This window comes from Suillus clintonianus (genome assembly GCF_016758775.1).
Source record: "Suillus clintonianus strain FC179 chromosome Unknown DEU56scaffold_26, whole genome shotgun sequence".
NCBI classification, from domain to species: Eukaryota; Fungi; Basidiomycota; class Agaricomycetes; order Boletales; family Suillaceae; genus Suillus; species Suillus clintonianus.
This window is the reverse complement of record NW_024539250.1, coordinates 94,089-120,638: the sequence shown is the minus strand read 5'-3', so window position 1 is coordinate 120,638 and position 26,550 is coordinate 94,089. Positions and strand designations below refer to the sequence as shown.

Below are 26,550 nucleotides of genomic sequence, written 5' to 3'. Positions count from 1 at the left end.
AAGATCACAGAAGATGCAACAATAACGTGGCCAATTGAGTCTCTGAGAAATTATATTCCTACATAAACAAATACAATCTGTTGTTCCAGTGGAATTTTCCCGAACAGTGACTTCACAGCCTTGTGCAACCCTACCGCAGCGCGTGTGCAGTCCAATCTTCCTGAACCATCGCCGATGTTGCCGTAAAAAGCAGACATACTTCCTCCCGTAACCTCGTCGTCGACAGACCACATGGAACTTATGTCGCTGCGAAATACAGAGAATTGCATAGCCGCACTGAGATGGATTAACTCGTCAAGACTCGCCGTGGTGGTTTGGCTATGGCAAGCCGATAAGAACGCAAACTCCGGGTTCTGCCAGTTGGATTGGACGATGTCCCTGATCATGTAATGTGGTGACCGGTTAAATTAATTCCATCGAAAGTTTCAACTTCTGCCAGGGCCTGCCTCAGTGCTTTGCAATGCGGCCAAGCGTTGAACGTCGAGCGCTGAGGCATCCAGAAGGCTCCAGAAGGCTGCTAGTGACTTGGTGAGACTGCTCGTAATATCGGCGGCAAGAATTCGAAGACTTTATTCTACAAACGCTTCTGTATTAAAGGACAGTGCTGTGTATATAGCGGGCAATTATAAACGAATAAAAATCCATCTGAGTGATCTACGACGCCTCAACTAACCCAGGGGCAGCGGGTGTCACTTTAGCTGAGGAAAGCGCCTCAGCCTCGCTAGCAGACGCAACAGATGTAATGGTGGACGAGGTGGAAGTAGGTGATGCAGTACCGAGTTCAGTATCCGCGCTGTCACTTTTCAGAAAAGAAATCGTCCAATGGTCAGAGAGACTTACTCAGACTGCTGTAAAGGCAATTGTGCATGGATGTTCTTTGGTCCATCGAAATAGCCTTCTAAGCGGGTGCCATCTTCAGCAATGCCGCAGAAACTGATGACGTTAGAACTTGTGGTATAAGGCCCCTGATAGACTTACTCCACGATTTGCTTCCAGTATGTCTCGTGATCGAACTCGAAATCAAAATCCCCTCCAAAGTCGGAGTCTAGCTGTGACTTTGGGATGAGGTCAAGAAGATCAGGATTAAACCTCATCTAAAGGATCAAAGTCCATCAAGTCAATTTTGTTTTGCATGATGTACAAGATATACAAGATATCACACACCTTGTCCCGGGTGACAGGATCCAAGAACGGCGAAATGCCTTTGTAGAAGAAATTAAGCAACATCGGGAGATTGGTGATGATTGCGCGACCGAGGGTCTCTACGTAGTGCTGCTGAAGGATCGTGAGTACTTTACTGGCAACGGATATCGAAGGGTTGGTGCGAAGTGTCGTGGACTTGTAATCTACAAGGATGACCAGCGTCTCTTGTCCTGGGGGCATAAAGTCTTTTGCACGTTCTCTGAACTCCCGTGAGTCGAGGTTGAATGAGAGGACGAAGGACGTACAGCCACCAGACGAGGTGTCTCAACTGCCTAGGACTAGTTTCGGTATTTTCACGACCAGGACGCATGTAGATGATGGGCCTGCCATCTTTATCGAACCCATTTAAGAGGCTGTGATCGTTAATGAACTCTGGTTTAAGTTGATATGGGGAAGAGACCACATACATCTTGCCTGTCTCGGCTTCTATCTTCACCTGCGTATTGGCAACTATAGGCGCTAATATCATCTTCGAGCCGAATATGCACGTACGTCATCAGGTTTGATTAGCTCCGGTTGGAAGTCTCTCCTCCATTTGATGGTTCCCTCTATTCTACGCTTCGCGTCCGGGAGTTTCCATTTTGCCGCACGCATATACCGAGGCATGGTATCTGGTTTGTTCAACCATCGCAGCTCCCACTTATGATATGGATCTGATGTATCCAGAAGCAAGGTATCTGCATACTTTTACGATGGCTCAGTTAACGGTAAACATGAAGAAAACCACCACACCTCGCGTAATGCTTTAATATGGGCTTTTTGCTCGTCGGAGTACTGATATATGGGCTGCACGACAGTATCTGGCTCTGGGGCAGTAAGAACAGCTTTAACCATGGTTTGAGATGAAGAACTCGGTGAAAGAAACTGAACAAAGACTGCTGTGCGCCACTAGAAGCATGTGTACCCACATAGTGCATGATGGTGGATTTAGTAATAGACAGGGTGCTGACATTTTTGGCAGCGTGGGAACACTGGAGATCATTTTGTAGTTTTGTGCTCATCGTCCTTGACGGCGTTCACAAGTCATTTGCAGCCATGCATCTCATGTACACGCTAGATGAAAGTGGGAACAGGGTATACACTCTCAATGTGAGCATTCTCACTCTCATGGGGGGCTCTCTGCTGATTCGCTATTTCAGAAAACAACAAATACAGGCCGAATAACCAAGTCTGCTCACCCAGGTTCGTCTCACCCGTCAGATGCCAATCTTTTCTGGCTCCAGAGCGTGCATCGTTTGGTATACTGATACTTTGTTGCATATATAGCACGTTTCTCGCCCGATGATAAATTCTCGAGGCACCGCGTCACTCTTAAAAAGCGCTATGGCGTCCTGCTAACCCAGCTCCCTAGCAAGCCTATGTGATTGCTATGTGAAGGGTCAGGCGTCTGACGAGAAAATCGCTTCCGAACACCACCAGTACCTCTGTCGAATTTCGCCTTGCTTGCGCGGATTATAGAGTACACCGAGTAATAAAGTGTTCTCATAGTCCAATCGTTAAGCCGTTGCTTTTGGGTGTTTGATGACATGACATGATTCATTTTGCCTGTTCGTATGCTCTCCTGATATCGGTTTTTGACACGTCCACGAGCAGGGCCAATGACAGGTGTGTTTCTGTCTATTGTTCTTGTGCTCACTATAGCTGTGGTATTCATGTAAGAGCGGCAATTCGGCTACAAAAATATTCTTAGGATTGCCGACGGCGGCTATGCGTACCAACCGTACATGAGCGACGCGGAGATCGCACCATTCACAATGGAAACGGGGAAAAGCACCACTCAAGTAGCTCCCTGCAGTCTATTCACTCAGGAGATCAGGGTATGAACTCACTCACCATCCAATTAGTCACGTTCGAACTTTACTGTGTCTTCCGGTCACCCGTGCCTCAAAACACAATACTGCAGCCGTTTCTATGCAAATAGGCGCTCACGGCGTCTCCAATGCTGGGTGGGAGTGTGCGCATGGAAATAGTTGAGGCACACTGCGGTTTCTCTGACTTGATCATTGGTAATGCTTGACGGGTTGTCCTCGTGTTGCTCGGAGTATAGCATGTGCTACTAAGGTCAATAGGCCGTTCGTTCTGTAGAGTTCAACAATCAAGCTCAATACTCATCTTGACCGACTTGCATGCTCTTGTATGCCGTTCCTTGCGCTAGATTATTTTTCAGAGTACCAACTTTGTTTTCTAATCAATGTAGACATGGCAATGGAAACGCTTAATGATTTTTCTGCATTTTGCATAAGGAAATCAACGTGTGTCGGCCGAAAATAGTCAAGCTTGGTTAACTGGTTGTTGACCTGCTCGTGGCAAAAAACGACGCATTGAGGCCTTTTGCCTTGCGCCACCACACGGGGCAGAAAGCCATTTCCCATTCACTTCAATCCAATCCGCCGCTCTTTTCTCCCCACCATCACAATCGACCTCCAAACCGCCGTCGACGTCGACGTCAGCGACCACGACAGGGCGATCCCAGACCCTCCTTCGCCCAAAAACAATGGATTATCGTGATCAAAGACCCCCACGGTCTGCCTACCAACAGCAGTATCACCCATCACCTCCACAGTCTCCTCCCGTATACCCAGAACAGCAGTATTCTGGGTATAATCATCCATCTTCTCCATCCTCTGCCTACTCGCAGCAGCGGCCAGCCTTCAACCAGTATCATGAGGGCAGGTCACAGAATATTTCTTTCCAAAATACAGAGCGTGGTGATAGGCAGAGTGCCCTTGATCAGCAACGTCAGCGCACCCTGCCCTCCGCATACCAAAACCAACTTTCACCTACCTTTGTCGACTCAGAAGGAGCAGATTACATCGATCCTGGACGAGTGGGGCGGAAAAAGAGTTTGGTGAGACCAGACCGGGAGAAGATCGAACCTGGCCACAGGCAATGGCATTATCGCACTCATGCAACACAGATGCAGAACGAGGGCACCGGCAGAGTGGGCGTTCAGCCATCCAGTGCGTATTTCCGCTCAGAGTAATATTCGTCTAACTCGTCATGTTAGCTACTGGTAACTATCCGCAGAAAGCAAAGCTCCGCAGAGGAAGATCTCTTCTTGCGCGTGAGGAAGATGTGCAGGAGTCGGGACTTGCTCTCTTTAAACGGGGTGCAACTCTTCGGCGCAAGCGCCCAGCGTCGACTCAGTCTGCCGCGCCACTGACAGTCCCTGACCGCAGCTCGCGCAATTGTCTTGACAGTATCGGGCCAGGGCCCAAGGATGCCTGGTTTATCTACTGTTACATCATTACCTGCTGGATTCCTCATTTCATGTTCCGGGCATGCGGTAGGCATTCCGCTACTTGCGCTGGAAGATTGCTCATTTTATCTCAGGTATCCGCACGCCAGACGCGCAACGTGCATGGCGCGAGAAAATGGGTCTCATCAGTATCATCTTGATGGAGATGGCTGCTGTCGGTTTCATCACATTCGGCTTCACAGAAGCTGTTTGCGGGATGCCTCCCAACCGATTCCACCAGGGCCAGATCCAGAACAATTCGGTGATCATTCACGGTTATGACTATGACTTTTCCAACTTCAAGCATCCAGCTGTGGGGCCGTTCAACGGATCAACGAACCCACTTCTGACTGGCGGATGGAACCTGGCCGCTAATGACGCAAGTTTCTTGTTCCAGATCACCAATAATAATTGCTTGGGCGTCATTACGAAGGCGAACGGTTCCAGTATCACGGGCAGCGGACAAATGTTGGACTGGTACTTCCCTTGTAATGTGTTCAATCCACAGTCAAGCGCACAGAATTTGTCCGGATACGGAGACTCGACGAACTGCCATGTATCTGCCACAGCAAAGCAGGGACTAGCTGCGATGAAGCCTCAGGGGCAGGTCTACTATACATGGGATGATGTTGCAGCTTCTGATCGCAATCTGGCCGTCTTCGAGTCGTGAGTTTTCACGTAGTTTATATATTCTTATCTTTACCCTTTTCCTAGAAATGTCCTCGACCTAGATCTCCTACAGTGGCTCAGCACCACTGAGGTGCAGTACCCTGCTCTTTTTGATCAAATGAAGACAGCAGATGGGACATACAACGGAAAAGACCTTTCTATGATGTTCCTGCGGTCAAACCAGCGCCAGGTCGGCTTGTGCCTCGAGGACGTGATCACGGTCGGGTTCATTGATACTAATTCAATCGGTTGCGTTGCCTCCTCAGTCGTCCTCTATCTTTCCCTCGTGTTCATCATCGGCGTCGTCGCTATTCGCTTTGTCATGGCCGTTATGTTCGCATGGTTTTTCTCATGGAAGCTTGGCAATTTCCCGCGGGAGACATACGAGCAACGCATGCAGCGCTCGGCTCAGATTGAGGATTGGTCGAATGATATCTACAGGCCTGCACCGAGCGAGTATCGCCCCAATGTGAGCAAGAACGGGCTGCGGAATGGGAAGGTCGGGAAGAAAGGATTCTTCCCGTCTACCTCTCGTTTCACGCCACAGGAGAACATGCCCAAGGGCGCATCTCCTCGCCCTCCCACGAACTACGGAATGGTTGATCCGTACAAACGGAACACTGCATACTCCACCAAGGCTCCTTCTAAAGTTAGTCCCCCTGATACACCATACCGCCAATCAAGAAGCACCATGTCGTTTGGTGATGTATCATCGCGCAATATCTCTCCTCGCTCCGCGTTCCTTGATACACCCTGTCCGTTCCCTCTGCACAATGTTGTGCCACAGCCTCCCCCTGACTTTGAACCGTTCAACTTCCCTCTCGCGCACACTATTTGCCTGGTCACGGCATACTCAGAGTCCGTCGAGGGTCTTCGTACAACGCTTGACTCCCTCGCTACAACAGATTATCCTAACAGCCACAAGCTCATTCTTGTCATTGCGGATGGTATGGTCAAGGGTGCTGGTAACACGCTGACGACACCGGAGATCTGTCTGACAATGATGAAAGACTTCGTCATCTCACCACATGAGGTCGAGGCACACTCTTATGTCGCCATTGCAGATGGCCACAAGCGCCACAACATGGCTAAGGTCTACGCCGGTTTCTACGACTACGATGACGCCTCGGTCGAGCGGTCGAAACAGCAGCGTGTCCCCATGGTCGTTGTCGCCAAGGTTGGCAACCCACTGGAGACGAATGATGCGAAGCCCGGTAACAGAGGCAAGCGTGACTCGCAGATCGTTCTCATGGCCTTCCTGCAGAAGGTCATGTTTGACGAGCGGATGACGACGTTTGAGTATGAGTTCTTCAACTCTATTTGGCGCGCGACGGGTGTCAGCCCAGACCGGTATGAGCTCGTGCTTTGTGTCGATGCGGATACCAAGGTGTTCCCGGATTCGCTGACGCGCATGGTGTCGTGTATGGTTGTGGACGTCGAGATTATGGGTCTGTGCGGAGAGACGAAGATTGCGAACAAGGCGGACAATTTCGTGACGATGATGCAGGGTATGTTTTGTCTTTGCTTATTGTAACTTAACCCTAATATTTGCCTTGCAGTCTTCGAGTACTACATCTCACATCACATGACTAAGGCCTTCGAAGCGATGTTCGGTGGTGTTACTTGTTTGCCCGGCTGTTTCAGTATGTACCGGACCAAGGCTCCCAAGGGTGATACTGGGTACTGGGTTCCTGTCCTGGCAAACCCCGATATTGTGGAACGGTACTCGGAAAACGTTGTTGACACTCTGCACAAGAAGAACCTGTTACTCCTCGGAGAAGATCGGTACCTTACGACACTCCTGCTCAAGACATTCCCAAAGCGCAAGAACATGTTCTGTCCCCAAGCAGTCTGCAAGACCATCGTCCCTGACACCTTCCGCGTTCTGCTCTCCCAACGTCGTCGGTGGATTAATTCGACAATCCATAATCTGTTTGAGCTCGTTCTTGTTCGTGATCTTTGTGGAACCTTCTGTTTCTCAATGCAGTTCGTCGTGGGTATGGAGCTGATGGGAACGCTTGTCCTGCCTGCCGCTATCAGTTTCACCCTCTACCTCATCATCATCTCTATCATTCCCGGTGGTGCCAATACCACCATCCCCCTCGTGCTACTTGCTATCGTCCTTGGTTTACCCGGTCTTCTCATTGTCGTGACATCACGCAAGGTCGCTTATGTCGGATGGATGATTATTTATCTGATTTCGTTGCCCATATGGAACGGTCTCCTCCCTGCCTACGCGTTCTGGCACTTTGATGACTTCTCATGGGGTCAGACGCGGCAAATTGCAGGTGACAAGGGTGGCAACCATGGGGATAAGGAGGGAGAATTCGACTCTTCGCATATCGTCATGAAGCGCTGGGCTGAGTTCGAGCGTGATAGGCGGTGGAAGAGCGGGGTGCAATCTCGTGACTCGACTGTGTAGGTCTTCGATTGATAACGTGTATTTCTCATCGCTGACTTCTGTTACAGCAACAATCGGTACTCGATGGCGTCAAACTCTGATATCAACCACAATGGTGGTGTCGACTCGTCAACGACGGAGTCAACACCCAGCGTGCCATACGTGTCTGGTGCTCGGTCAAGACACGACAGCAATGGCCTTCTTACGCTCCCTACACCACTTTCTGCCAGCAGGAACCCCACCTCTGTAGGATCGGCCTCGTCAGCTGCCGTCTCGCGGTCCAGCGAGGACGTTGTTTATTCAGACGTCGGCTCGACCTCAAATCAACGACTCGTTTCTAGTGCCCAAGACCAGTACATCGACTCGTATACTGAACCTTCAACGCCGCGGCACCCTCAGTTTGACGCCCACGTCGCCCGGGCAGGGGGCGTTATTCGCAATCAGACCGTATCTAGCCAATACCCTGGAGAGACTCAGAATCCATTCCGCTCTGAACCTCATGTGGCTACTTACGACGACCAGTACGGTGGTTATAGTGCTGAACCGGAAGATATGTCGCCGCCACCTGTGCCCAGCAAATACCAGCAGGGGGGCCGTGGGGTCAGCTTGTCTGACAATGGACCTGTCCCTGGGCCTGAGGGTGTCCGTAGGGTAGCGAAACCATCAGTCCGTCGGCCCCCGTCACAGGCGCCTCAGAATCGATACTCTCGTTCATCGACGGCGTTTAATTTGCCACCTGGTGCGGCGCCTCCACAGCCAGGAGGATACGGAGGCGGATATTAAGGACAATTTCTATTTTTGATTTCATGTGACATTCTTCGAGGCCAGGTTAACAGGTTCTAAACTTTGGCTGCGCAGTGAATTTACGGATGCTCTTCGTTTACTCTCTACGGACCCCACTCACACGTGTTCTATGATGATACCTTACGATTTTTTTCATCTTCCCGTCTTTCCTTGACTTTCTTTATCTTAGCCTACCACAAACGCAATATCTCTGTAATATTTCAACTTTGATGCATAAGTTATCGCTCAGATTTACTACAATGCATCATCCACTCCTTATAGACACTAGAGGACTTCTTGTACCAAAAATGAGTCTTGAATACAGGGTTATTGTTCAAGTATTTGGTTTGTACAAACAAGGGAGGTCGTGGTAGCCTCGAGGCGCTGGGGGAAGTTGATGTTCAGAATCCCCGAGTATCGCTCACAACATTTTCCTCATCATCACTGTTGACAATCATGGCAGCAGCATCGATATCCTCCTCACCGATTACCCAGGTATCCCAACATGCACCCGTGAACACTAGCCTTCAGCCTCAGTTACTTACTAGGCTGCTCCTCGACCTCCGAGGCAAACGTTTCTCAGTTGATAGAGAAACCATCATGAATCTCCCTGAATCCGTTCTTCTGTGTCTATTCCCCAACGGGCTTGTTCTGAGCCGTCAGAGCCAAGCATTCTCAGATGGCGGGGAAAACGAAGAGGATGACGAGGTGTACGGTGTCGATGTGAGTGGGGGCTACTGAACGATTCACGTGGTTCAGGCTTGCTGACGCGTGGCAGTTCGATCCAGAGTGTTTTGCATACGTGCTTGATTTCTTCAGAAACGCCTCAGACACGTTCTATGGGACCAATGCCTCGCCTGGTTTGTTCGCGGCACAGCAGCATCTGCTTGACGGATCACCTTCAGACTTTGGCCCTTCTGCATCCCAGAATCCACTCCTTACCAAGCAGGCTATCATCGTGCTTCGCGAGGAACTTGAGTACTTTGCTATACCGCCAAAAGAAGGGAGAGCTCTGACCGATGAACACGGCACCGCCAATCAAGCGCTTCTTGACGTCAAGCACAAGTGCGGACAAAACGTTATGGACAAGCGTAATATCTTTACTGCGCTCCAACGAAATGTGCACAAGGAGAACAACGTTGCTGAACAGCACCTTATTGATATGCTGTGCATGAGGTATGGGCACTGACGGTTATCGGTGGTGTGGCTGACGGCGTCCTTAGTGGGTTCAATCGAGATGATGAATGGGGTTTCCGTGCCATGGAGCCTTCGCGGTGTTGCATCTCATCAATCGCTCTTGTATTGCTCAAGACGGGCATCGTACACCATCCTCCAGGACCAAACGGCGAACGACCAGTCACCATCGATTACAACCAAATGGCTACGGCACAGAAGTTACTACTGTTCTGGAGAAAACCAGCGGTAAGTTTGCTTTAGATATGCGTGGAATTGTCGTTCATGCGTTGATCTTCCTAGCGCAAGTGCTGGTGGGACGGCCTTGAGGTTGATCTGGCTGTGCCAGGAGAAACATCTCTTCCCGTGAAGCTATGGGCAAGGCGGGTATGGACCCTTGAGCTTAGCTTAGTATGTGCCGTCCTTTTCACGTGCTTGGTCTTTCTGATTATACTTCCAGGTCTAACTGTGAGGAAGATTGGATTTTTTGGATACGAACTCATCTCTCCTGCGACCCCTCCTTACGCATATCATCGTCCTCACCTGATATTCGCATCGATACCCTCCACGATTTTCCCTGCTGCAACCCATTAATTAATGCCACACACGCACCTTGACATTTGCTAACATAACGTATCGGAGGGAATGTGCGACTTTTGACTGGTTTACTGCAATCGAAGCCCAAGGCCAAGCCAATGAGTGATAGAGACGACGACCAATCCAAAATGGTCAAATGTGTACACTGCTAGCGGATAAGCTAACACTTATAGTAAGTGTCCATGCTACGAGCGAGAAGACACTAGTTATCACGTTGCACTGGTGCTGATGTGTTTGGAGTCCGGACGGATCGCTCGAATAACCAGGCGGTCATTACATATTGAGGGTTTTTTCCAAAACAGTCACGATGATCAAAAAATCAGTCTCCACTAATCAAAATTTACAGCTGACATGGGAAGCTGATATATATTATTGGACCAGCCTAGTAGTAGGCAGTGTCCACTTGGTGTCCACGGTCATATAAAGCGTCGCCGGGTGGCATTATAAGTATCAAGGGTTCGACTTCTCGAGCATCAGTTCTAGCCTGCACGGATATGACCTTTACGTCCGACTCACCAGGGTTTTGGCCAATAGTCGGATATAGTGACCTTCACTTTAGGTTTAGTGGTAAGTCTCCAGTGGTTGTCCGGGTCTTCGTTCAGGGTTAAGCTTAGGGGTGTTATTCCCGCACAGTTGCTTCTACAGCGATCATCTTCTACGACTATGGTATTTGACCATCTATATCGCAATTTAATGCAAACGTGCTCAAGTGTAGTCTGCCAGGTCTTTCTTTCACTCGTGAAGTATGTTCTGCAATCTTTCGAAAACTGTTACCTTCACCTTTTTATTGCTTTACTCTACATAGGTGGAACTGATATGGGTGAGGATTCTGAGGGACTCAAACCAATGTATTGTCTGACTGATAACATTCCGTAGTGCCAAGGTTGGAGGCCAACGACAGTCCCATATATCATTGTGTGTTGCCCTCTGAAAACATCACACTGTGGCCTGACGACATTGACAGGTTCGTTATTTGGGTCTTGCACTCGCAATGTAGGTTTTATATGGAGGACGCAAATCTGTTGACCAAGGACGGGTTTCAGAGTTCAAATATGTACGTATCTTTCTGCGGAATGCTGCTATCAAATCAACCACTCATGTTTCGGCGCGTGGTAGGGGGAGCGCCAGGCATCTCGTTGAGCGATACAGTGAAGCTTCTTGACTTCTTTGCAGAGATACGTTACTGAGTGTCGAACTCAGGAGCACGTTCCACCAGCTACTAACTTGCCGCAGTCCATTAGCTCATGTCAATTTTAGGTGTAAGTCTATGAGTTACATGCGTGTGGTAATCCCTTTAACTCCTAGTAGGTGGCATTGTTGGCCGAATCTGGTCATGGGGAATGGCCGCCCTCGCGTGCACGATGTATGGTCCGTCCCATGATGTGATCACATGAATTTGGGCTATTCTTAACGTCTCGAAAACAACTGTAGCGATCATGGCAATCCGTGTTTTCGCCATGTATCATCGATCATTGAAGATACGAATATTTATTGTCGTCTGTTTCCTGGCCGCTAGCGCTTCCCGAGGAATAATGGACGGTCTGGCATTTGATTTTGCAAGAGGCTCGATACGCAAGTCAGCTAATTTTTGTGACGGTCGCCCGCTCACGAATCGTTATATTCAGCTGTAGAATACGTACTTTCCGGAACAAGAGTCTGCACCATGTCCATGGCTCCCGTGGTGCCCTTTCTTGATGGTATTCCAAGTATACGCATCGAGCTTCTGTTTCTCCTTCTCGCCGCACGGGTCCTCGTGGAACATACCCGTGAGATGCAGGGCATACGTCCAGACCGTATATTTGGTGATGGTGTTGGCGATAGTCTTGCCATCATGAGGGACCATGTACTGCATTTTTCGTGGTGAGTGAATGCATTTTCTTTGTCTTTCACTTGGATCATGAAACGGGCTTACCAACGTACGACTTTCAGCTATCTCATTTTGAGCGTCATGCAGGTTGCTGCTATATCCACGAATGTGAGCATTTCTTGCTGATACTCTTGCTTGATGACCACAATATGATGAACCGCAGGGTGATACCGACGGGGGCCAGTGGTATAGAAGCATTGCAGTATTCTTCGTCACCATCCAACAATGTGTTTTGGTTCCCCGACTGGTCATCACTATGCGGGAATATTTCTCTCAGTTCGATTATGCGCTAGATAGTGCCGCAGACTTCAGCGTCATGGCATTCGCACATAACCCTGAGTAAATAGGTCGACTTAATTCGCAAACGTCTATGATACCATCATCCTATTGGATGTGCACGGACATAAATGACGAACGGAAACATAGTAGCTCCAGATAATGGTAGAAATGAAGCCGTCTGCAATTTATAGCATGGAGGAGCACCGTCTGGAGCCTCTTCCAGAGAAGGTAAACCACGCTGAGTGGATGGTCAACACCTAAATATTGATACGTTGTACTTCATTGACTCTGGAACCAATAGTACGGCACTACATAGCCAGAGTCTGCGTACCGAATATTGATCGCAAAACATTCGCAGTGAATTTTGTTCAATCTTTTATAGTATAAAGCTCCTCCGATTTTGGGCGAGGAAAGGGAGTTTTCGCATGACATTGAGGTGTTACGAACGAAGAGGCTCGGACTAGGAAAGAGGGAGAAACCCAGTCTTCGATTGAAAGACTGATGGGAAGTGATTCTGAAGGAAGTGAAACAAAGGGACGCTGTTGAAGCGGAGAAGGAAAAGAATACGTGTAGGATGAATAGTTGTACATATAGAATGAAGTGCATACGGGGAACAGGTCGTGATATAAGGCACCTGCACAGAACGAATGACGATAATTGGCATAAGCATGCAAGTCAACAAAAGGTTATGATCTGTAGAGACAATAAACGAGAATTATAACGAAGGTAACCTGCTATTGAACTGTGGAAAGCTGTAGACGGCTCCCGTCGCACAATAGTAGTATGGTCCATGCGCCTTGGGATCAGTAGATGCCAGGTATCAGCCGATACCTGACTGCCTTCGCCCACCTCTCCCACTCGCCTCTGAAAGTTAATTTCAGGACTTCATCCTCTTGACTGACCCTACATACGACGTTTATAATCAGAAGCGCGATCTGCGCCAGCCATGCCACCACGATTAATTGCAATCCAGGGATATCTAAAACCCCTGAGCATCTAAGCCATGAATTGGTCGATCCGTGCAGGATCAATATGCCGATGATCTCCACCATACCTGCTGCATAGGATGGATGGCGTATGACCGCGTATGGTCCGGTCGTGACAATGTGTTGCCCGTCGCAGACACTGAGTTGGAAGGTGAAAAAACGACCGAGGGTGCGATAACACCACAAGCGTATGAGACCCCCCGCGACAGCAAGTGCGGTGCCCAAAATGAAAGGGAGAGTGATGGGCGTGTTACGGATCACGGACAGATAGTTAGGGCCTGTTGTAATGATAGCGATTTCTGCGAAAGAAACAGCCCAATAAATAGCCTGGTGTATGGTTCTATAAAGTGTTTGTGGGCAGGCAACCAAAAAGACTCGCCTTTATGGTCGGAAACCCGTATGTAACAAGCCGAGTGAAGATCCGCTCATTGAAAGTTTGGTGAACGACCTCTTTGCTTGAAGGAACATTTTTGGTTGTGAACGATACGTGCAGCGCGATAGCAGACGAGAGAATGAGTAGAACTTTGAGAAAGGACTCCATGTTAACGAAGAGAGCTTTACCTGTCTAACGGTTGCTTTTATACATGCATACTGCGCTGAGGCCGTAGTCAAGGACCGAAATCTACTCCAACGGTGCCACAATGCAAGTCTCTGAGGGTAGGTAGGATAGGGTGTAGAGATTGCGTGATTGTGTCGTTGATTTTCCGTATTAATGAATTCGGCTCCATGGTCCGCTAATAGGCCATGTGGATCTCCCGACTCCACGCAGTGCACAATTCCCGTCGATTACCTTGCTTGCTGAAACTGTTTTGCTGTCAATGGATTTAAAAGTGCATAAGGGTGGGACAATGTCGTTAGTTCCCGAGTATTACGCTCGATGGTCCGCTAGCACGCAAGAAGTGTGTGAGGGTCCAGAACAACTCACTCAGTTCAATTTTGATCCTCGATTGGCCAAACTTCTTGATCAACATGCCACATAGAACAAGTGAGAACAAATGGATGACCGAAGAGTAACCTTACCTCAAAGTGTTTCGCCGTCACTACAAAAATGCCACTTCCCCGTAAGATCAAACTTATTATAGGTCTCCTAGCGAGACCTACAGAAGAGGACATTTGTACAACGGTACATGATCTAGGCAATTCAAAATCATGTTGATGTGTCCCTTTGTGTCTCCGCCAGGAGAGTGAGATGAAATTATGAAGAGCATCATCAATTCCCTGAGTCAGGACCAGCCTCAATGCGCGATAAATGATGTGATTTCAAGGTAAACAGTATTTCTCCACAAATTTCTGGGACGGGGTGGGCAAACATGAGTTTCCATTCGCATGTTAAGAGACCACAAACGCACCTGTAGCCTCTCGCGAGCAGCACCAAACGTAGATTCCTCCATCTTGTTACCGTTCTTGAATGCGATGAATGTAGGATACTGAGCAGCCAGATCCATGGTCAGTGTAAGATGATAGTTGTGTTCATAGATCCGATATTTACGCTCGTTATGCCACCAACTTCAAAGCTGACATCGTCGAGTTTTTCAGCGTTGATGACGTAAAATTCGATCTTGTCCGACGAGAACTTGCTTGCGAGCTCATCAAAGGTGGGGGCGATGGCTTTGCAATGAGGACACCTTTCAGATTCGAAGTCTACGATCGTAGTCTTCCCCTCTTCCATCATCTGTGGGGTTAAATGTGATCCCCTTGCCATGCCATTGACGATAAAGTGCCTACGATGGAGATGAACTGGCTATGAGACGTGATTGATTTGACGGACATGGTGAGCACTGGACAGGCTATTGCAAATAAAACGACACGCTGCTGATAGTAACGGACAATTGACAATAATAACTTACTAGTTGGTACATGACCAGTCCGTGGAACTTTTTGGGAGTTCATCCTCAATTCCCGATGCTGACCTTCCCGAGCTGGAAGGTCTAGACTGCATCTCGCAGATCACTTTCTACTGGGTTCCCACCTGTTCTCACAGCACTTCCCGCGTCAAATATATCCTGTGTTGAAATTTCTTTTGAAAAGATCTCCATGCCCACAAACAATGTTACAATGGTGGGACATACATCGCAAGGGGCCTATGTCTATGGCGAGGAATAGCCCAAGTCCTCACTCCACTGACTATGCAGAATTGCCACGAACTCCTCCGGACGCTCGCAGCAAACTATTCTACTCGCTCTCCTCACTTCAATAATTTGGCCCAGGCTCTCCTTCATCAAAGCAGGATACCCCTCCATCTCTTCGGCAACACAGTCACCAGCCCCGCAAATATAAAAAGAGCAGGCACGAGTATCATTCGGAGTATATGCTTCGCGTCATATTCACTTTCTCTATACCCAATGCTCTCGATTTTACCTTCTCCATCCTCTCCGCGCACCCATGCGTGATCATCTTCATCGCCCACAGCCACTCCGGCCCGTTAGTACGTGCATCAGCTGTGAACCACCGCACAACAGCGTTGTCTAAGCCGACACGTTAATCATGTTGTAGTTGAAGTGCGGCGAGACCATTCATACTCGACGTCCTCTCATGACTTTGAATGATACTCGAAGCAAACACCGATGAAAGATGAGGCAACAACATAAAAAAAAACCTTGCATTAGACGGAAGATTCGAACTCGTCCTCCAAAAAATGGGTAACACAGTCGAACGATGTACGAGTAATGGCAATCATGTGGGGGAGAGACATAAGAAATAAAGCACGACACAAAATCCACTACATGTCTCTAGTTACTGGTGTCAGCGTCATACAGTATGGTAACTACCATAGAATTTAACGGTGCAGAGTTCAATAGACCCGTCGCACAACACTAAGTAATGCGCCATGCGCGCTGTGTTCAGTAGATACCAGGTATCAGCCGGTACCTGACTACCTTCGCCCACTTCTCCCACTCGTCTTCGAAAGTCGTCTTCAGCATTTCATCCTCTTCGCTGACCCTGGACAAGCAGTTTATCATAAGAAGTATGATTCCCGCTAGCCATGTTACCGCAAATGTTTTGACTCCAGGGATATCTAAAACCCCGGAGTGTCTAAGCCATGAATCAGGCGATCCGTGCAGTATCAGAATGCCGATAGCCTGCATAAGACCTGATGTGTAGGATGGGTGGCGTACGATCGCGTAGGGTCCGGTCGTGACAATATGATGCCCTTCGCGGACACTGAGTTGGAATGTAAAAAAGCGACCGAGGGTGCGATAACACTGCCGGCGGATGAGACACCCTATGACAGCAAATGCGGTGCCCACAACGAAAGGGATAGTGATGGGCGTATTACGGATACTTAGACCGACCGCATATTGTGCGATGGCCTGTACCGCGGAAAGAGATTTGAAGTGTGATGTGCGATAGACAATGGTAGCGATTTCTGCAAAAGAACCAACCCAGTAAATTGCCTGGCGCATCGCTCTGTAAAAGGGGTTGTAGACAAGCGATACAAACACTCGCCTTCAAAGTCGGGAACCCGTATGCAATAAGTAGATTGAAGATCCACTCATTAGATGTTTGGTAAACAATCTCTTTTCTCAAGGGGACGTTTGGTGGTGTGAACGATATGTCCTGCGCGATAGCAGACGAGAGGATCAATGCAACTTTGAGAAAGGATTCCATGTTCATGAAGAGAAATTGACCATTTCAACGGTTGCTTTTTATACACGAACACCTCGCTGAAGCCGTATTCGAATTCTGAAACACAATTTGGTATCAAAATGCAGCACAGGTCGGTGTTCATATAATCGTTACTTGCCTATCATAGAATACTCAATGACACCTCAACACTTATGAGGTTCAAACCTATCTTAGCATGCCAGATGAAACAAACGGACTAAACCGATCGCGAGTAGCGAAGGAGTAGCATTGCTGAAAGTGTATTATGGTCGAGAATAAATGTCACCTTGCCTAAAAAGTGAGGGAGAAAGGGGGTAGACGGTGTCATTAGTTTCACGTATTTCGCTCAGGAATGACTTGAGCTCCATAATCCGGCCTACGGTCACTTCGTGAGTGCCCACTACTTCGTAACTTTCCGCTAAAACTGACAGATTTCGCCAAGAGACAGCCCCAGCCACAGACGAATGCGACATCAGAGTCAGCGTTTTATGCTGTTACATCGCCTGACAAAGGTCAAAAGTGATTCGAGAAGTCACGGGTCACTCACAAAGTAACTGGTGGGTTTTATGTTTGCGACATATTATCAGGGTAAGCTACAAAACCCTATATTCCGCAGCACAGCATTCGAGGTCGGTGTTTGTAGCAACCATGACCTGTTTCAAGTACATGTTGAAATGATGCGGCTATCTCGGATCCGTACTGGAAAATCTAGAAATGGTGCTTGCCCAAATTTTCCAGTATATGAGGACTTTTGAGTCCCAAAACTAGTCTAGTAGCAGTGACGAGCGCGATGTACATCTCGTCGAAGTTGGTAGATATTCTGCAGATACGGAAACAATTATTCAGAACAAGTGCGAGCTCTGTTGGAGCAGGGCCAGCGGCCTCAGCCAAGAGCAGGGGAACCAGCTGGTATGACAATGATCCTAAGCTATGGAAAGGGCCGGCGGGGCCCTGAATGAATAGTCCCTGCCCTTGGGACCCCTACTCCACCGTGTCGGTCGTAGGAGTCGAGTCATGGGCGCAGTAGATAATAATAGTGAACGGAACCATACCGAAGGTCGAGATCCTAGCAATAAAAAGCATAGTATATAGTTGTTTCCCTAGAGCCGCGACAAGCGTGTGGTGTCAATGTGAAAAGTATTAGATCTCCACGAATATCTGAGAAGTAGTGGGCGAAAATGAATGTTGATTGTATGCTGAGAGACCAGCAACGCACTTGTAGCCTCTGCCAGACAGCAGCTTGTAACACGGGTTCCTCACGATCTTTGTGCTGTCCTTGAATAAATTAATGAACCTTAACTTGAATGATTGGCGTACAATGAAAATTTACGTTTGTTGTCCCAACTTGTTTACCGGCAGTGCCGGGCGGCACGGCGACTCGGAGAAGCCGGGCCTCGAAATTCAGGTTGGTTTGATTTCACCTGTTCAGCGCCTTGACCTGTTCACGGGTCCCGTAGTACGCAAGGTAGGTAGGTACATCATGCAAAATTCTGTGTCGGTCCACGTTCAGAGTGTGTCGTCGGAATAACATTTGGCTCTTATTGGTGAGTGATGTTCCTTGAATGCGGACTTGAACATTTACATACCTCCACACCCTTATATCTGAGCTTGGAGATTGTCATGACTGAATAGTGCAGAGTCTATGCTCGTGGTTCGAATTCGTCCGCGGCAATTCGTCCGTGGTGACTTCGTGACGCCGTTCTGCGGCATTGTCACATATAACAACCACGATAATTTTGGAATTCCCCAACAGCCTTTGGTATTTATGATATTATTTAATGTCAACCTACGTTTTGCAATTGTGGGCGCTGGTTGATGCTGCAACAGAGTCTTCTTGGGACCGTGTATTCGGGTGATTGGCTGGCGTTCATCAGGGAGGTGTGCGCACTCCGTTCTTTCTCCCTTTCTCTCTCACTGATACCTAAGTAGGATCGCACAAACTCAGACTCAACATGCGTACCACCATCTCTATATACCACCAACTAGGTAAATAGATCGAGACGGTCGACTCAGCATATGCTATTACTCACACTGAACTACTACCTGCTAGGTATATGCGTGTGTTTCAAAGATACTGATGCGTGGTTTTCTGCAGCATTGCGGAAAGCAGATCGTGGTGGATGAAGCTTGGAGGCGAGGCTACGGTGAGTTTCTCTTTCCTTCTTTTCGCTTATAATTTTTTCCCTTCATGTGTCGATATCTTTCCTTCCAATCCCTCGACCTATCTACTCCTCATCCCTCAATCTCTCACTACTGTCTCGGTGCACCTAGTGGTCCAAGGCAACATACACATACGGCGAGGCGGTAGGCCAAGCTACGCTTGACGAGCACGCAGAAGCGAAGAAGCTGATGGAGCACGTCCAAGGGCTGAGGCAAAAAGTCGTGGGGAAGAGTATTCCTGTCGAGGTGTGTATTTCGTTTAAATTTACTTGCTTCTTGCATGCTTCCCCTGTCCCTTCCATCCATCCGTCTATCCATCTCCATCTCCACCCAGAACCCAACACTAACTAAACACATAGAAATTCGTCGCCCGCAAAGCCCATAAATACCTTCCAATCTGACAAACTTCTCCTCTCAGCCCTAGTGCTCGCCTACGTATTCCACGCGCTCACTTATGCGCCTAGGGAGGTTATTGCAAGAGAGGTGATTCCTGTTGTTGGTGTTGTTTTGGGGAATTGGGGTTGAGAAAGGAAAAGATCAGAAGCTGAAGTCACATAGTGGGTATTGGGATGACGGTCCCGTGTATTCAAGTCGGTCATCAATAATTAACACTTACCCCCTGAATAGCCCGGGTTTCCAATTATCGTCATAACTGCGGTGGCGATTGTGGAAACCAGCAAGACTGCAGTGAGAAAGAAACCTTCATTGATATTATCACACTCGCTGTCAGCCACGACGATTAGCCCTCATTCATCATTCGCCAATCTGCTTTTTGTGAGGATATGTGCTCCATAAGTATCGAAACATGGCTCGCTTGCATTTACCATGATCAGCTCACTCTTTCCCCAAAGCGCCGTGACTTCACAATTTCGTATGCCTGTGATGGGGTGGGAGGTGCGTTTGGTTGGCCTTGGTCTATCCATAAGTATTCAGTTGATACTGTGAGTGGCGGCGGATGGGTGCCAGTGGAATCTGGATGACGATCAGATTTTGTTCATCAATGTGCCCAACAAAGGCTAAGGTGAAATAGTATTATTGATGGAAGGCTTGAAAAATGCTCTCGTAATATTTGCGTAAACGCTTATGACTGCAATGAAAAATAGACTATGGTTCAAAAATGTCGACTTGCATTCTCCACTCCTGATACGTTCAATGAGATGGTTGACTTCGTGAGCCAGACAAACAGAAATGAACTCACAGACTTGATTGGCGGTTTGGTAATGATCGCTATCTTCTCCTCGTCCAGTACGATATTCAAAAGGGAGCCACGGGCCCGGCAAACATGGTCGCGGATCGCCTCCACATAAGGGAGGTATGTCGTCACCTGCACGTCCGACCAGTAACGTAGCGGTGACGTTGTAGGTTTGCTGGATACATTGTCAATGTTACATGCCACGACGGAGGGATTGAAGTCGGTCATGTGTAAATGGAACATTGAATCGATTCCGTATGCGACGGGATACGCCCATATAACACGGGATCCTCCAATGCCAAAAAAGCCCAGTCCTTCACTGCTGAACCCCTTTCCAGGGAAGAAACGAGAGTTTTGTGGACCCCAAGATGACCATGGGACTGAGTGGCTGTCTTCGGATGTCACATCGAACCACGTCGGAGGAATATCCATGAAAAATATCCGAGCGGATATGATAAAAACCGACCAAGGAGAGGCCCATGTCACCGATATGACTCGATCTGCAGGGTTTGTTATCCAAATCCAGTGGTCATCTGGTGCTGCGAGGCCCGCACAACTTGTGGCGCTATGAAATATCGATGGGTGATCAAAGGTGCCGTGCTTGCCATGGACGGGCATCATAAATTTTGCATGAAGCCGTGGTGCCTTTGATGGGTCCTCAATGTCGTAAAGATGTATCTGACCATCCCTCGAGAGAGCTATAAGCTTTTCCTTGGCAAGAAAACGGATGTCCAACAACGCATAGCCGTCGTCGATCGCACGTAAGTCCTGTTAAATGCTCAGATCAAACCCACAAAGTGAAAGACAGAAGCAGACGCCTACGTCAGCTTGACCACATTGTTCAAGTTTCCAATTTAAGACGTGCAGCGACCAGTACACATGTTTGTTGTTAGACCTAGAAACATAAACTGCGATGCGATTGTCGAGGACAGCAACGGAAACATTGATTGCCCAGCAATCGTCAGCGGCTCTACCATTCACTACCCGGGATCCATGGGACAAGGGATGTTCTTCCCCCGTGGATATCGTACAGAACGATATTCGGAACCTCAAGCTATCTGTATCCGCATCGATCAAAAGTCTAATGATGACTTCCAGGTCTTGGAGCTGGTCCATGTACCGGTATGTGAGAGGAAATCGATCGTCACCCATCCAGTATTGAGCAGAACACGTTGTGTAGGTCTTGAAATCCACAGCGTCGCCCGCAGCATCGAAAGTGATGGATGGGTTAAAAGATAAAATGTTTCCATGGACAATCGAGTTGGATTTGTACAAGGTTGTAAAACGAGACGAATCCGAGGCATTGAGCCTGAATGTGTTCCACGCGTTTGCCTTGTTTCTGATGATACGCAAGCATTCCGGAAAAGAGACAGTAGACGGTCGCGGATGTACCTCAATCAAACCTTGAGAACCGAGTTCGATTATGTACTGTAGCTCGGCAGAGCAATTGACCGTGTTGTACATTGTAAGGCAGGTCTGTATTGGGCAGATGAATACATTCATTGTATAACACGAAGGACAGGGATGAATGAATGACTCACCGAAGCACATCGTATGATTTCGTTATATGAAAGGAAACTGAGGATATGGCAGCACAATTCCTCTGGCATATCTTTGAAGGTAGCCCCTCCAGAGGGCATTTGTTCACGACAAACAGGACCTCCTATATCCACGATAGAGGACAAAGGGGTGTCAACGTCTGGCGGGTGATGTTCTGACACAGGTGGGGTAGGAGGAAGTGTATGAGGGACCAATGGCATGGGCCCCCTGCTTGGACAACTGTCGCTATTAACACGACACTCAATTCGAGTCTAAAGAGGATGAGAATTTGGCTGCGGCCACCAAAATTTGACGAATCACCTTTTTTCTATCACGCAGCTTTTCTGCGCAACTCAACAATGAGTTAACAATTATCTTGATGAAGTTACAGAGCACAGTCAAATAATAATACATTGATGAAATGTGGATCTTAGCTGAGCGCTGGGTTGAGTGATGGGGGTTGGTTGAAAGGAATTGACAACAGGGGCGAATCCCTGATTTGTCTGTGGCTGTGCCCCGAAGAGATGAGGACATACGGAAGATGAAGAGAACCAATATTGTGCAAGCAGATTGAGATTGACCATGCGTGAAATTGTCCCAACAGGAGCCATAATCGTGGTATATGCTAGTTCAATGTCAATGCTAATGATGACGATGACGATGATAAGAAAGAGAGTCGAAAAAATGAATAGAGAATGAGATTGAAAAAGAGTAAGAAAGAAAGTCGAAGTCGGATTCGAAAAAGACTAATGCAAAATCCGCGCACCGTATGCAAGCATATGCATCAGCGTCTTCAACCAAGAAAGAAAGAAAGGAAGGAAGGAAGGAAAAAAAAGGAAGAAAAAAACGTTCGAGCGCTATCATAGAATTAAAAAGGAAAGTCATAGTACCAAGGAGCGACTAGCTGGAACGTCTCAATAATTAAATATGCAAGTGAAAATCAAAAATGGATGGAACGTCATGAAATCATCGTACGACGTGTTATCGGGAGCTCTTCCAGCTCGATGGAGGAGCAGCTTTTCGTCCAGGACTCCTACCAGGCGTCTGCGGCTGCAAATTCGACGGCTGAGAAGCACCCGTCTTGGCGCGGGGCCTCGGGCCTCCTCCATAAGCACTCGCAGCACTGTTTTGGGCACCGTATGCAGCGGGCGCATAGCTCGAACGGGAGGACATGGATGGACCAAACGACTCCCCGTACACGCTTCTCGACCCTCCTCCAAACTCACTCTGCGTACTGCTGATCCGGCCAGGGAACATCACGGGGCCTGCGGACCACTGATTCGGCATCATACCAGGCATGTTCATCCCAGGGACGCTGAGCATACCCATCCCGCCCCCACCTCCCATCCCGCTATACACAGAACCTCCACCCCCTCCATATACAGACCCACCGCCGACGTTGGACCCTCGTTCCCATTCGTCTCCGGCCATTGCCATCGCATGTTGAGCCACTGCCATTTGGTACGCTTGCTTCGCGATCATCATTGCGTGCTGGTGGGCGGCGAAGAAGTTCTGGTCCGGGCCGAACTGAGGAGCAATCATAGGTCCCATACCCGTCTGCATGGGCTGCTGCCACTGCCCCCACGCAGGAGCGTTCATCCCTGGCATCGTCTGATCCATGCCCATCATAGGATTAATGCTCATCCGCTGTCCACGCTGAGGCACAAGATCATCGTCAGAACCATTATGCACGATGGGTCCACGACCATTGACGATTTTCCCGAGCTACAACCAGATATCAGGACATCGAACAGGGGTAGCAGAAACAAGAACACAAACCTCAATAGCAGCCTTCGCTTCAGTCCGTCTCCTCTCATTCCGCCTCCCCTCATCATCAGCATCATTCTTAACCCTCTCCCGCCCACGCGGCGGATCATCCTCAAAGCTCACAGTCGACCGCTTCGCATTCGCACCGCGCGCCTTGAGCGTCAAATCCGCCTCGCTTCCATCCCTCCGTCCAGTTTGCACCCCGATGTCACTACCATCACGGGGAGTAAACGGCGCACGACCGCTGCTCGAATCGCCTGTTGAGCTGCCAGCGGGACTCTCGCCTCGTAAAGAGCTATTACTTGCGAATGGCCGGGAGGGCATCAGTGATTGCGATTGCGGTCTGGACGACTGTGGTGCCGCGGGCATGCCAGGCCTTGAAGAAGGCACGAGGGAGACAAGCGTGCCTGACGGCGGCCGAGACATTCTGCTCTCCAACACACTCGGCGTCGAAGGAGGGCGGGTCTTGTATAAATCCTTCGAAGACCCCCAACTGGCTTTCACGGAAGGTGAATCGGGCACAGCGTTGATGAGAGGGACAGGTGGGACACGAGAAGAGCGGGAAGATCGAGAGGTTGAGACGACGGATGAAGCATCTGACTTGTCATTTGATGGTACATTGGGCTGTTGAGATACAGTAGCTGCTCGATAACGAGGAGCGAATGCAGACTTGAGGGACTTGATAGGAGAAGGAGATCGTTGTGGAGAAGCAGACTTTTTGGAGACGGCGGAGAACGTTGTCGTAGGTGAGGCTGGTGATGCTGCCTGAGAGAGATCAGTGCTATATCGACGCGGGGGGCGTGAGGTGACGCTGAAAGATGCTGGAGGTTTATACTCTCGAACAGGTGTTGGCACGATACGGTCGTCACGAGGAGATTCTGGCTTGTCGGCAGCATTTGCTACACGTTCGACAGCAGGTGGAGCAATGTTCAGGGGCGGCACTTGTTGGGAAGGTCGCGTAGGCGACTGTGAGGTATCTCGTGATTGATCAAAGGAAGTAACGAGTCTGATGGCGTCCATCAAATCATCATCAACCGAGATCGGTGAGGTGGACGCCCGAGGGACGTGCCCAATATCACTGATTGACCTCTTATGACGAATAGGAGGGGGAATCTTGGGAGCTGGGCTTGTGGGCTCGTGGGGAGTTACAGGAGCAGGATTCTCCGCCAGGCGGCTCGGCGTTAAGCTGATAACGGGGGGAGGAGCAAAGGGCTCGTCCCTATCCACCTCACGTTCCTTACCCTTTCTAGACGGCACCTTCACTGAATGCTCGTGCCTCAGGACAGGCGTGAGCACAGGAGGACTTCCGACGAGTGATTTGATATCAATCAGGGGCTTGGCGGGCATACGAGGCCGTGAGGCAGCGGATCTGGTGGTGGATATGGATGCAGAGCTTCCCGGTCTGCGTGGTGCAACGAGTGCAGACAAAGGCATGTCTTCAGAATCAGTATCAGAATCCGACGAAGTATCAGAGTCGTCATTTTTCGCCGCTCTCTGTGACACAGGCGATGGCAAAGGTTTCTCCGAGGCTAAAAAGTATGTCAGGAACAGAAGGACAATTATAACTCGGATACCTGCCTGATGATGCGGAGGAAGCGTTTGCAGCAGCTAAAGTCGACGCACGACGGGCAGCAGCATTTGGCGTGAGAGCACTAGTGGAGGCAGATGCCCTTGCTCGCACAGAAGCTGGGCTATCAGGTTGTCGTAGCTGTACATTGTCCGATTTCGACCATCTCGGTGGATCTGGCCGTTGAATCTGAGAACTCGATACAGCAGCATGTCCCGCATCAGACCGCGAGCGCGGACCAGGGCGACGAGTCACGGTGCGCTTGCGACTAGGCTTGATAGGCACACCATCACTATCCACTTCTTCATTGTCTTCGTCGGACTCATCCGACTCCGAAGTACTAGTGTCTACGGCGGATGAATTTCGGTTAATCAGAATTGACAGCGGAGGCGCAGTAGAATTGCGATTAGATGGTAGGTGGTATTCACTTCCCGTAGGCGTTGAAACCGTAGAAGCCCGTTGTCTGGATACATTTTCAACGCGGAGGGTATCGAGGAAAGAAGGGGGTCGCAATGAAGGTGCAGGTGAACCTGCACGGCTCCTGCGAGCTTGTGCTTCACGAAACGCTGCGACTGATATCCTCTGGGAGGAATCTGAAGCAACACTGTCCCCGCGCGGGCGTGGCCGGGCAGGAGGAAGGGGAAGTTCGGTATCAGGAATATCAGCCGCTGGAGGAGTGGGGGACTCGGAACGAACGTGGCGGAAAGCTTTCAAGTTAAAACTGTCCTTCGGGTGGGGACTGGGAGTGGGAGGAGCTGCAAGAGTTGCTGGTGGTGGGGCAGGTTTCGATTTAGTACGCTCTCTAGCCCAGGAGAACAAGCCGCCTTGTTTTTTCAAGTTAGGTGGCGTCGTCGACGAAGACGGGGGTGCGCTGTGTATCTCGTTCCGAGCGATAGCGGAAGGGGTATGTAGGCGAGATTGACGGCGCGTGTTTTCACCGGGAAGCGAAAGTGTGGAATTAACGCTGGGGTCGTGGTATACTCCAAAGAAGGACGGTTTTGGTGGTGAAGGGGGGAGGTCATGTCCTGAATCAGAGACGACGCCGGATATGTGGGCCCGCGGGGGACTATCGTTGAGAGAAAATACGCCTTGGGAGGTGCCTGTGACATGTGGCTGATGTACATGTCTCCGACGGAAGGGCAATTTGAGCTTGCTCGATGATGCTGCTTGTGGACCGGTATAAATTGTTGGCGGTAGAGACTTTAAAGACTTGTCTGGAAAGACATAATCTGGTTCTGAGGATACGACTGTGCTAGAGATGGAGGCTGTAGAAGTCGGTGTGGTTGGTACGGTTAAATTGGAAGGTGGGCTGCGAGCACCAGATTGCCTATCTCGTTTAGCAAATATTCCGGCAAGCAATGGCATGAAGAAGGTGAAAGACGTTAGCAGAAGAAAGCCAGTCCGATGAATGAAAGAGAGGGCAAGAAATGAAAGGGTCGATGGCTCGCGATGTCGGGTATGGACAAGTAACAGGGTTTGTTTGTCTTTGTTTAATTCTTTCCCCATTTAGGATCAAAGTAAAA

General features: G+C 49.1%; 12 protein-coding genes across 12 annotated transcripts; 5 read left to right on the top strand and 7 right to left on the bottom strand.

Annotated features, from left to right (window-relative positions):
• Positions 1-50: 50 nt before the first annotated feature.
• On the bottom strand, positions 51-386 carry DEU56DRAFT_734607 (uncharacterized protein; the record flags this gene model as incomplete). The annotated part of the gene is made up of 1 exon (XM_041348394.1): positions 51-386. The coding sequence occupies one exon, from the start codon at positions 384-386 to the stop codon at positions 51-53; it is 336 nt and encodes a 111-aa protein (XP_041209666.1).
• Positions 340-2,139, bottom strand: DEU56DRAFT_796698 (CRAL TRIO domain-containing protein). Its single transcript, XM_041352907.1, has 8 exons — positions 1,936-2,139; positions 1,696-1,887; positions 1,611-1,639; positions 1,449-1,556; positions 1,165-1,402; positions 979-1,094; positions 841-933; positions 340-793 (listed from the first exon to the last, which is right to left on the bottom strand). The coding sequence occupies exons 1-8, from the start codon at positions 2,035-2,037 to the stop codon at positions 655-657; spliced, it is 1,017 nt and encodes a 338-aa protein (XP_041209665.1). The 5' UTR covers positions 2,038-2,139; the 3' UTR covers positions 340-654.
• A 99-nt stretch (positions 2,140-2,238) lies between these two features.
• Positions 2,239-2,567, top strand: DEU56DRAFT_734661 (H/ACA ribonucleoprotein complex, subunit Nop10; the record flags this gene model as incomplete). Its single annotated transcript, XM_041348398.1, has 3 exons — positions 2,239-2,292; positions 2,343-2,385; positions 2,470-2,567. 3 exons carry the CDS (start codon positions 2,239-2,241, stop codon positions 2,565-2,567), a joined length of 195 nt encoding a protein of 64 aa, XP_041209664.1.
• Positions 2,568-2,592: 25 nt separating this feature from the next.
• On the top strand, positions 2,593-3,407 carry DEU56DRAFT_279972 (uncharacterized protein). Its single transcript, XM_041345449.1, has 4 exons — positions 2,593-2,808; positions 2,894-2,984; positions 3,048-3,264; positions 3,371-3,407. The coding sequence occupies exons 1-3, from the start codon at positions 2,735-2,737 to the stop codon at positions 3,171-3,173; spliced, it is 291 nt and encodes a 96-aa protein (XP_041209663.1). The 5' UTR covers positions 2,593-2,734; the 3' UTR covers positions 3,174-3,264; positions 3,371-3,407.
• Positions 3,408-3,477: 70 nt separating this feature from the next.
• Positions 3,478-8,522, top strand: DEU56DRAFT_279893 (glycosyltransferase family 2 protein). The gene is made up of 6 exons (XM_041345447.1): positions 3,478-4,163; positions 4,211-4,489; positions 4,537-5,107; positions 5,156-6,618; positions 6,670-7,528; positions 7,580-8,522. Exons 1-6 carry the CDS (start codon positions 3,698-3,700, stop codon positions 8,292-8,294), a joined length of 4,353 nt encoding a protein of 1,450 aa, XP_041209662.1. The 5' UTR covers positions 3,478-3,697; the 3' UTR covers positions 8,295-8,522.
• DEU56DRAFT_279894 (uncharacterized protein) lies at positions 8,523-10,113 on the top strand. Its single transcript, XM_041345448.1, has 5 exons — positions 8,523-9,017; positions 9,073-9,470; positions 9,518-9,716; positions 9,771-9,878; positions 9,928-10,113. Exons 1-5 carry the CDS (start codon positions 8,751-8,753, stop codon positions 9,931-9,933), a joined length of 978 nt encoding a protein of 325 aa, XP_041209661.1. The 5' UTR covers positions 8,523-8,750; the 3' UTR covers positions 9,934-10,113.
• A 335-nt stretch (positions 10,114-10,448) lies between these two features.
• On the top strand, positions 10,449-12,274 carry DEU56DRAFT_979887 (uncharacterized protein; the record flags this gene model as incomplete). Its single annotated transcript, XM_041359764.1, has 13 exons — positions 10,449-10,631; positions 10,698-10,736; positions 10,794-10,807; positions 10,870-10,884; positions 10,941-10,979; positions 11,029-11,057; positions 11,108-11,118; positions 11,265-11,323; positions 11,373-11,432; positions 11,496-11,636; positions 11,690-11,924; positions 11,994-12,039; positions 12,095-12,274. The coding sequence occupies exons 4-13, from the start codon at positions 10,881-10,883 to the stop codon at positions 12,272-12,274; spliced, it is 804 nt and encodes a 267-aa protein (XP_041209660.1). The 5' UTR covers positions 10,449-10,631; positions 10,698-10,736; positions 10,794-10,807; positions 10,870-10,880.
• Positions 12,275-12,914: 640 nt separating this feature from the next.
• On the bottom strand, positions 12,915-13,977 carry DEU56DRAFT_279833 (uncharacterized protein). The gene is made up of 2 exons (XM_041345445.1): positions 13,576-13,977; positions 12,915-13,523 (listed from the first exon to the last, which is right to left on the bottom strand). The coding sequence occupies exons 1-2, from the start codon at positions 13,735-13,737 to the stop codon at positions 13,014-13,016; spliced, it is 672 nt and encodes a 223-aa protein (XP_041209659.1). The 5' UTR covers positions 13,738-13,977; the 3' UTR covers positions 12,915-13,013.
• An 8-nt stretch (positions 13,978-13,985) lies between these two features.
• Positions 13,986-15,130, bottom strand: DEU56DRAFT_796686 (thioredoxin-like protein). Its single transcript, XM_041352906.1, has 7 exons — positions 15,044-15,130; positions 14,922-14,983; positions 14,686-14,868; positions 14,546-14,623; positions 14,217-14,486; positions 14,122-14,155; positions 13,986-14,008 (listed from the first exon to the last, which is right to left on the bottom strand). The coding sequence occupies exons 1-5, from the start codon at positions 15,084-15,086 to the stop codon at positions 14,457-14,459; spliced, it is 396 nt and encodes a 131-aa protein (XP_041209658.1). The 5' UTR covers positions 15,087-15,130; the 3' UTR covers positions 13,986-14,008; positions 14,122-14,155; positions 14,217-14,456.
• Positions 15,131-15,909: 779 nt separating this feature from the next.
• Positions 15,910-16,998, bottom strand: DEU56DRAFT_279871 (uncharacterized protein). The gene is made up of 3 exons (XM_041345446.1): positions 16,942-16,998; positions 16,644-16,880; positions 15,910-16,591 (listed from the first exon to the last, which is right to left on the bottom strand). Exons 2-3 carry the CDS (start codon positions 16,809-16,811, stop codon positions 16,037-16,039), a joined length of 723 nt encoding a protein of 240 aa, XP_041209657.1. The 5' UTR covers positions 16,812-16,880; positions 16,942-16,998; the 3' UTR covers positions 15,910-16,036.
• Positions 16,999-20,066: 3,068 nt separating this feature from the next.
• DEU56DRAFT_911504 (uncharacterized protein) lies at positions 20,067-21,914 on the bottom strand (the record flags this gene model as incomplete). Its single annotated transcript, XM_041357299.1, has 4 exons — positions 20,067-20,102; positions 20,161-20,922; positions 20,977-21,630; positions 21,696-21,914. 4 exons carry the CDS (start codon positions 21,912-21,914, stop codon positions 20,067-20,069), a joined length of 1,671 nt encoding a protein of 556 aa, XP_041209656.1.
• A 1,139-nt stretch (positions 21,915-23,053) lies between these two features.
• DEU56DRAFT_279785 (uncharacterized protein) lies at positions 23,054-26,467 on the bottom strand. Its single transcript, XM_041345444.1, has 2 exons — positions 25,039-26,467; positions 23,054-24,989 (listed from the first exon to the last, which is right to left on the bottom strand). Exons 1-2 carry the CDS (start codon positions 26,390-26,392, stop codon positions 23,419-23,421), a joined length of 2,925 nt encoding a protein of 974 aa, XP_041209655.1. The 5' UTR covers positions 26,393-26,467; the 3' UTR covers positions 23,054-23,418.
• Positions 26,468-26,550: the final 83 nt, after the last annotated feature.

Excerpts from the sequence above, each read along its gene's own strand:
- DEU56DRAFT_796698 (XM_041352907.1), bottom strand. The coding sequence starts at position 2,037 with ATGGTTAAAGCTGTTCTTACTGCCCCAGAGCCAGATACTGTCGTGCAG. Across the intron at positions 934-978 it reads TACTGGAAGCAAATCGTGGA|TTTCTGCGGCATTGCTGAAG; the intron begins GTAAGTCTATCA and ends TAACGTCATCAG. Across the intron at positions 794-840 it reads TTGCCTTTACAGCAGTCTGA|CGCGGATACTGAACTCGGTA; the intron begins GTAAGTCTCTCT and ends GAAAAGTGACAG.
- DEU56DRAFT_279972 (XM_041345449.1), top strand. The coding sequence starts at position 2,735 with ATGATTCATTTTGCCTGTTCGTATGCTCTCCTGATATCGGTTTTTGAC. Across the intron at positions 2,809-2,893 it reads ACGAGCAGGGCCAATGACAG|GATTGCCGACGGCGGCTATG; the intron begins GTGTGTTTCTGT and ends AAATATTCTTAG. Across the intron at positions 2,985-3,047 it reads CGGGGAAAAGCACCACTCAA|TCACGTTCGAACTTTACTGT; the intron begins GTAGCTCCCTGC and ends CCATCCAATTAG.
- DEU56DRAFT_279893 (XM_041345447.1), top strand. The coding sequence starts at position 3,698 with ATGGATTATCGTGATCAAAGACCCCCACGGTCTGCCTACCAACAGCAG. Across the intron at positions 6,619-6,669 it reads TTTCGTGACGATGATGCAGG|TCTTCGAGTACTACATCTCA; the intron begins GTATGTTTTGTC and ends TTTGCCTTGCAG. Across the intron at positions 7,529-7,579 it reads CAATCTCGTGACTCGACTGT|CAACAATCGGTACTCGATGG; the intron begins GTAGGTCTTCGA and ends CTTCTGTTACAG.
- DEU56DRAFT_279894 (XM_041345448.1), top strand. The coding sequence starts at position 8,751 with ATGGCAGCAGCATCGATATCCTCCTCACCGATTACCCAGGTATCCCAA. Across the intron at positions 9,018-9,072 it reads ACGAGGTGTACGGTGTCGAT|TTCGATCCAGAGTGTTTTGC; the intron begins GTGAGTGGGGGC and ends GACGCGTGGCAG. Across the intron at positions 9,717-9,770 it reads TGTTCTGGAGAAAACCAGCG|CGCAAGTGCTGGTGGGACGG; the intron begins GTAAGTTTGCTT and ends TGATCTTCCTAG.
- DEU56DRAFT_279833 (XM_041345445.1), bottom strand. The coding sequence starts at position 13,737 with ATGGAGTCCTTTCTCAAAGTTCTACTCATTCTCTCGTCTGCTATCGCG. Across the intron at positions 13,524-13,575 it reads ACGGGTTTCCGACCATAAAG|GCTATTTATTGGGCTGTTTC; the intron begins GCGAGTCTTTTT and ends ACCATACACCAG.
- DEU56DRAFT_796686 (XM_041352906.1), bottom strand. The coding sequence starts at position 15,086 with ATGAACTCCCAAAAAGTTCCACGGACTGGTCATGTACCAACTA. Across the intron at positions 14,984-15,043 it reads GACTGGTCATGTACCAACTA|CCTGTCCAGTGCTCACCATG; the intron begins GTAAGTTATTAT and ends TATTTGCAATAG. Across the intron at positions 14,487-14,545 it reads CTGCTCGCGAGAGGCTACAG|AAATTTGTGGAGAAATACTG; the intron begins GTGCGTTTGTGG and ends ACCCCGTCCCAG.
- DEU56DRAFT_279871 (XM_041345446.1), bottom strand. The coding sequence starts at position 16,811 with ATGAACATGGAATCCTTTCTCAAAGTTGCATTGATCCTCTCGTCTGCT. Across the intron at positions 16,592-16,643 it reads ACGGGTTCCCGACTTTGAAG|GCAATTTACTGGGTTGGTTC; the intron begins GCGAGTGTTTGT and ends GCGATGCGCCAG.
- DEU56DRAFT_279785 (XM_041345444.1), bottom strand. The coding sequence starts at position 26,392 with ATGCCATTGCTTGCCGGAATATTTGCTAAACGAGATAGGCAATCTGGT. Across the intron at positions 24,990-25,038 it reads CGCTTCCTCCGCATCATCAG|CCTCGGAGAAACCTTTGCCA; the intron begins GCAGGTATCCGA and ends CATACTTTTTAG.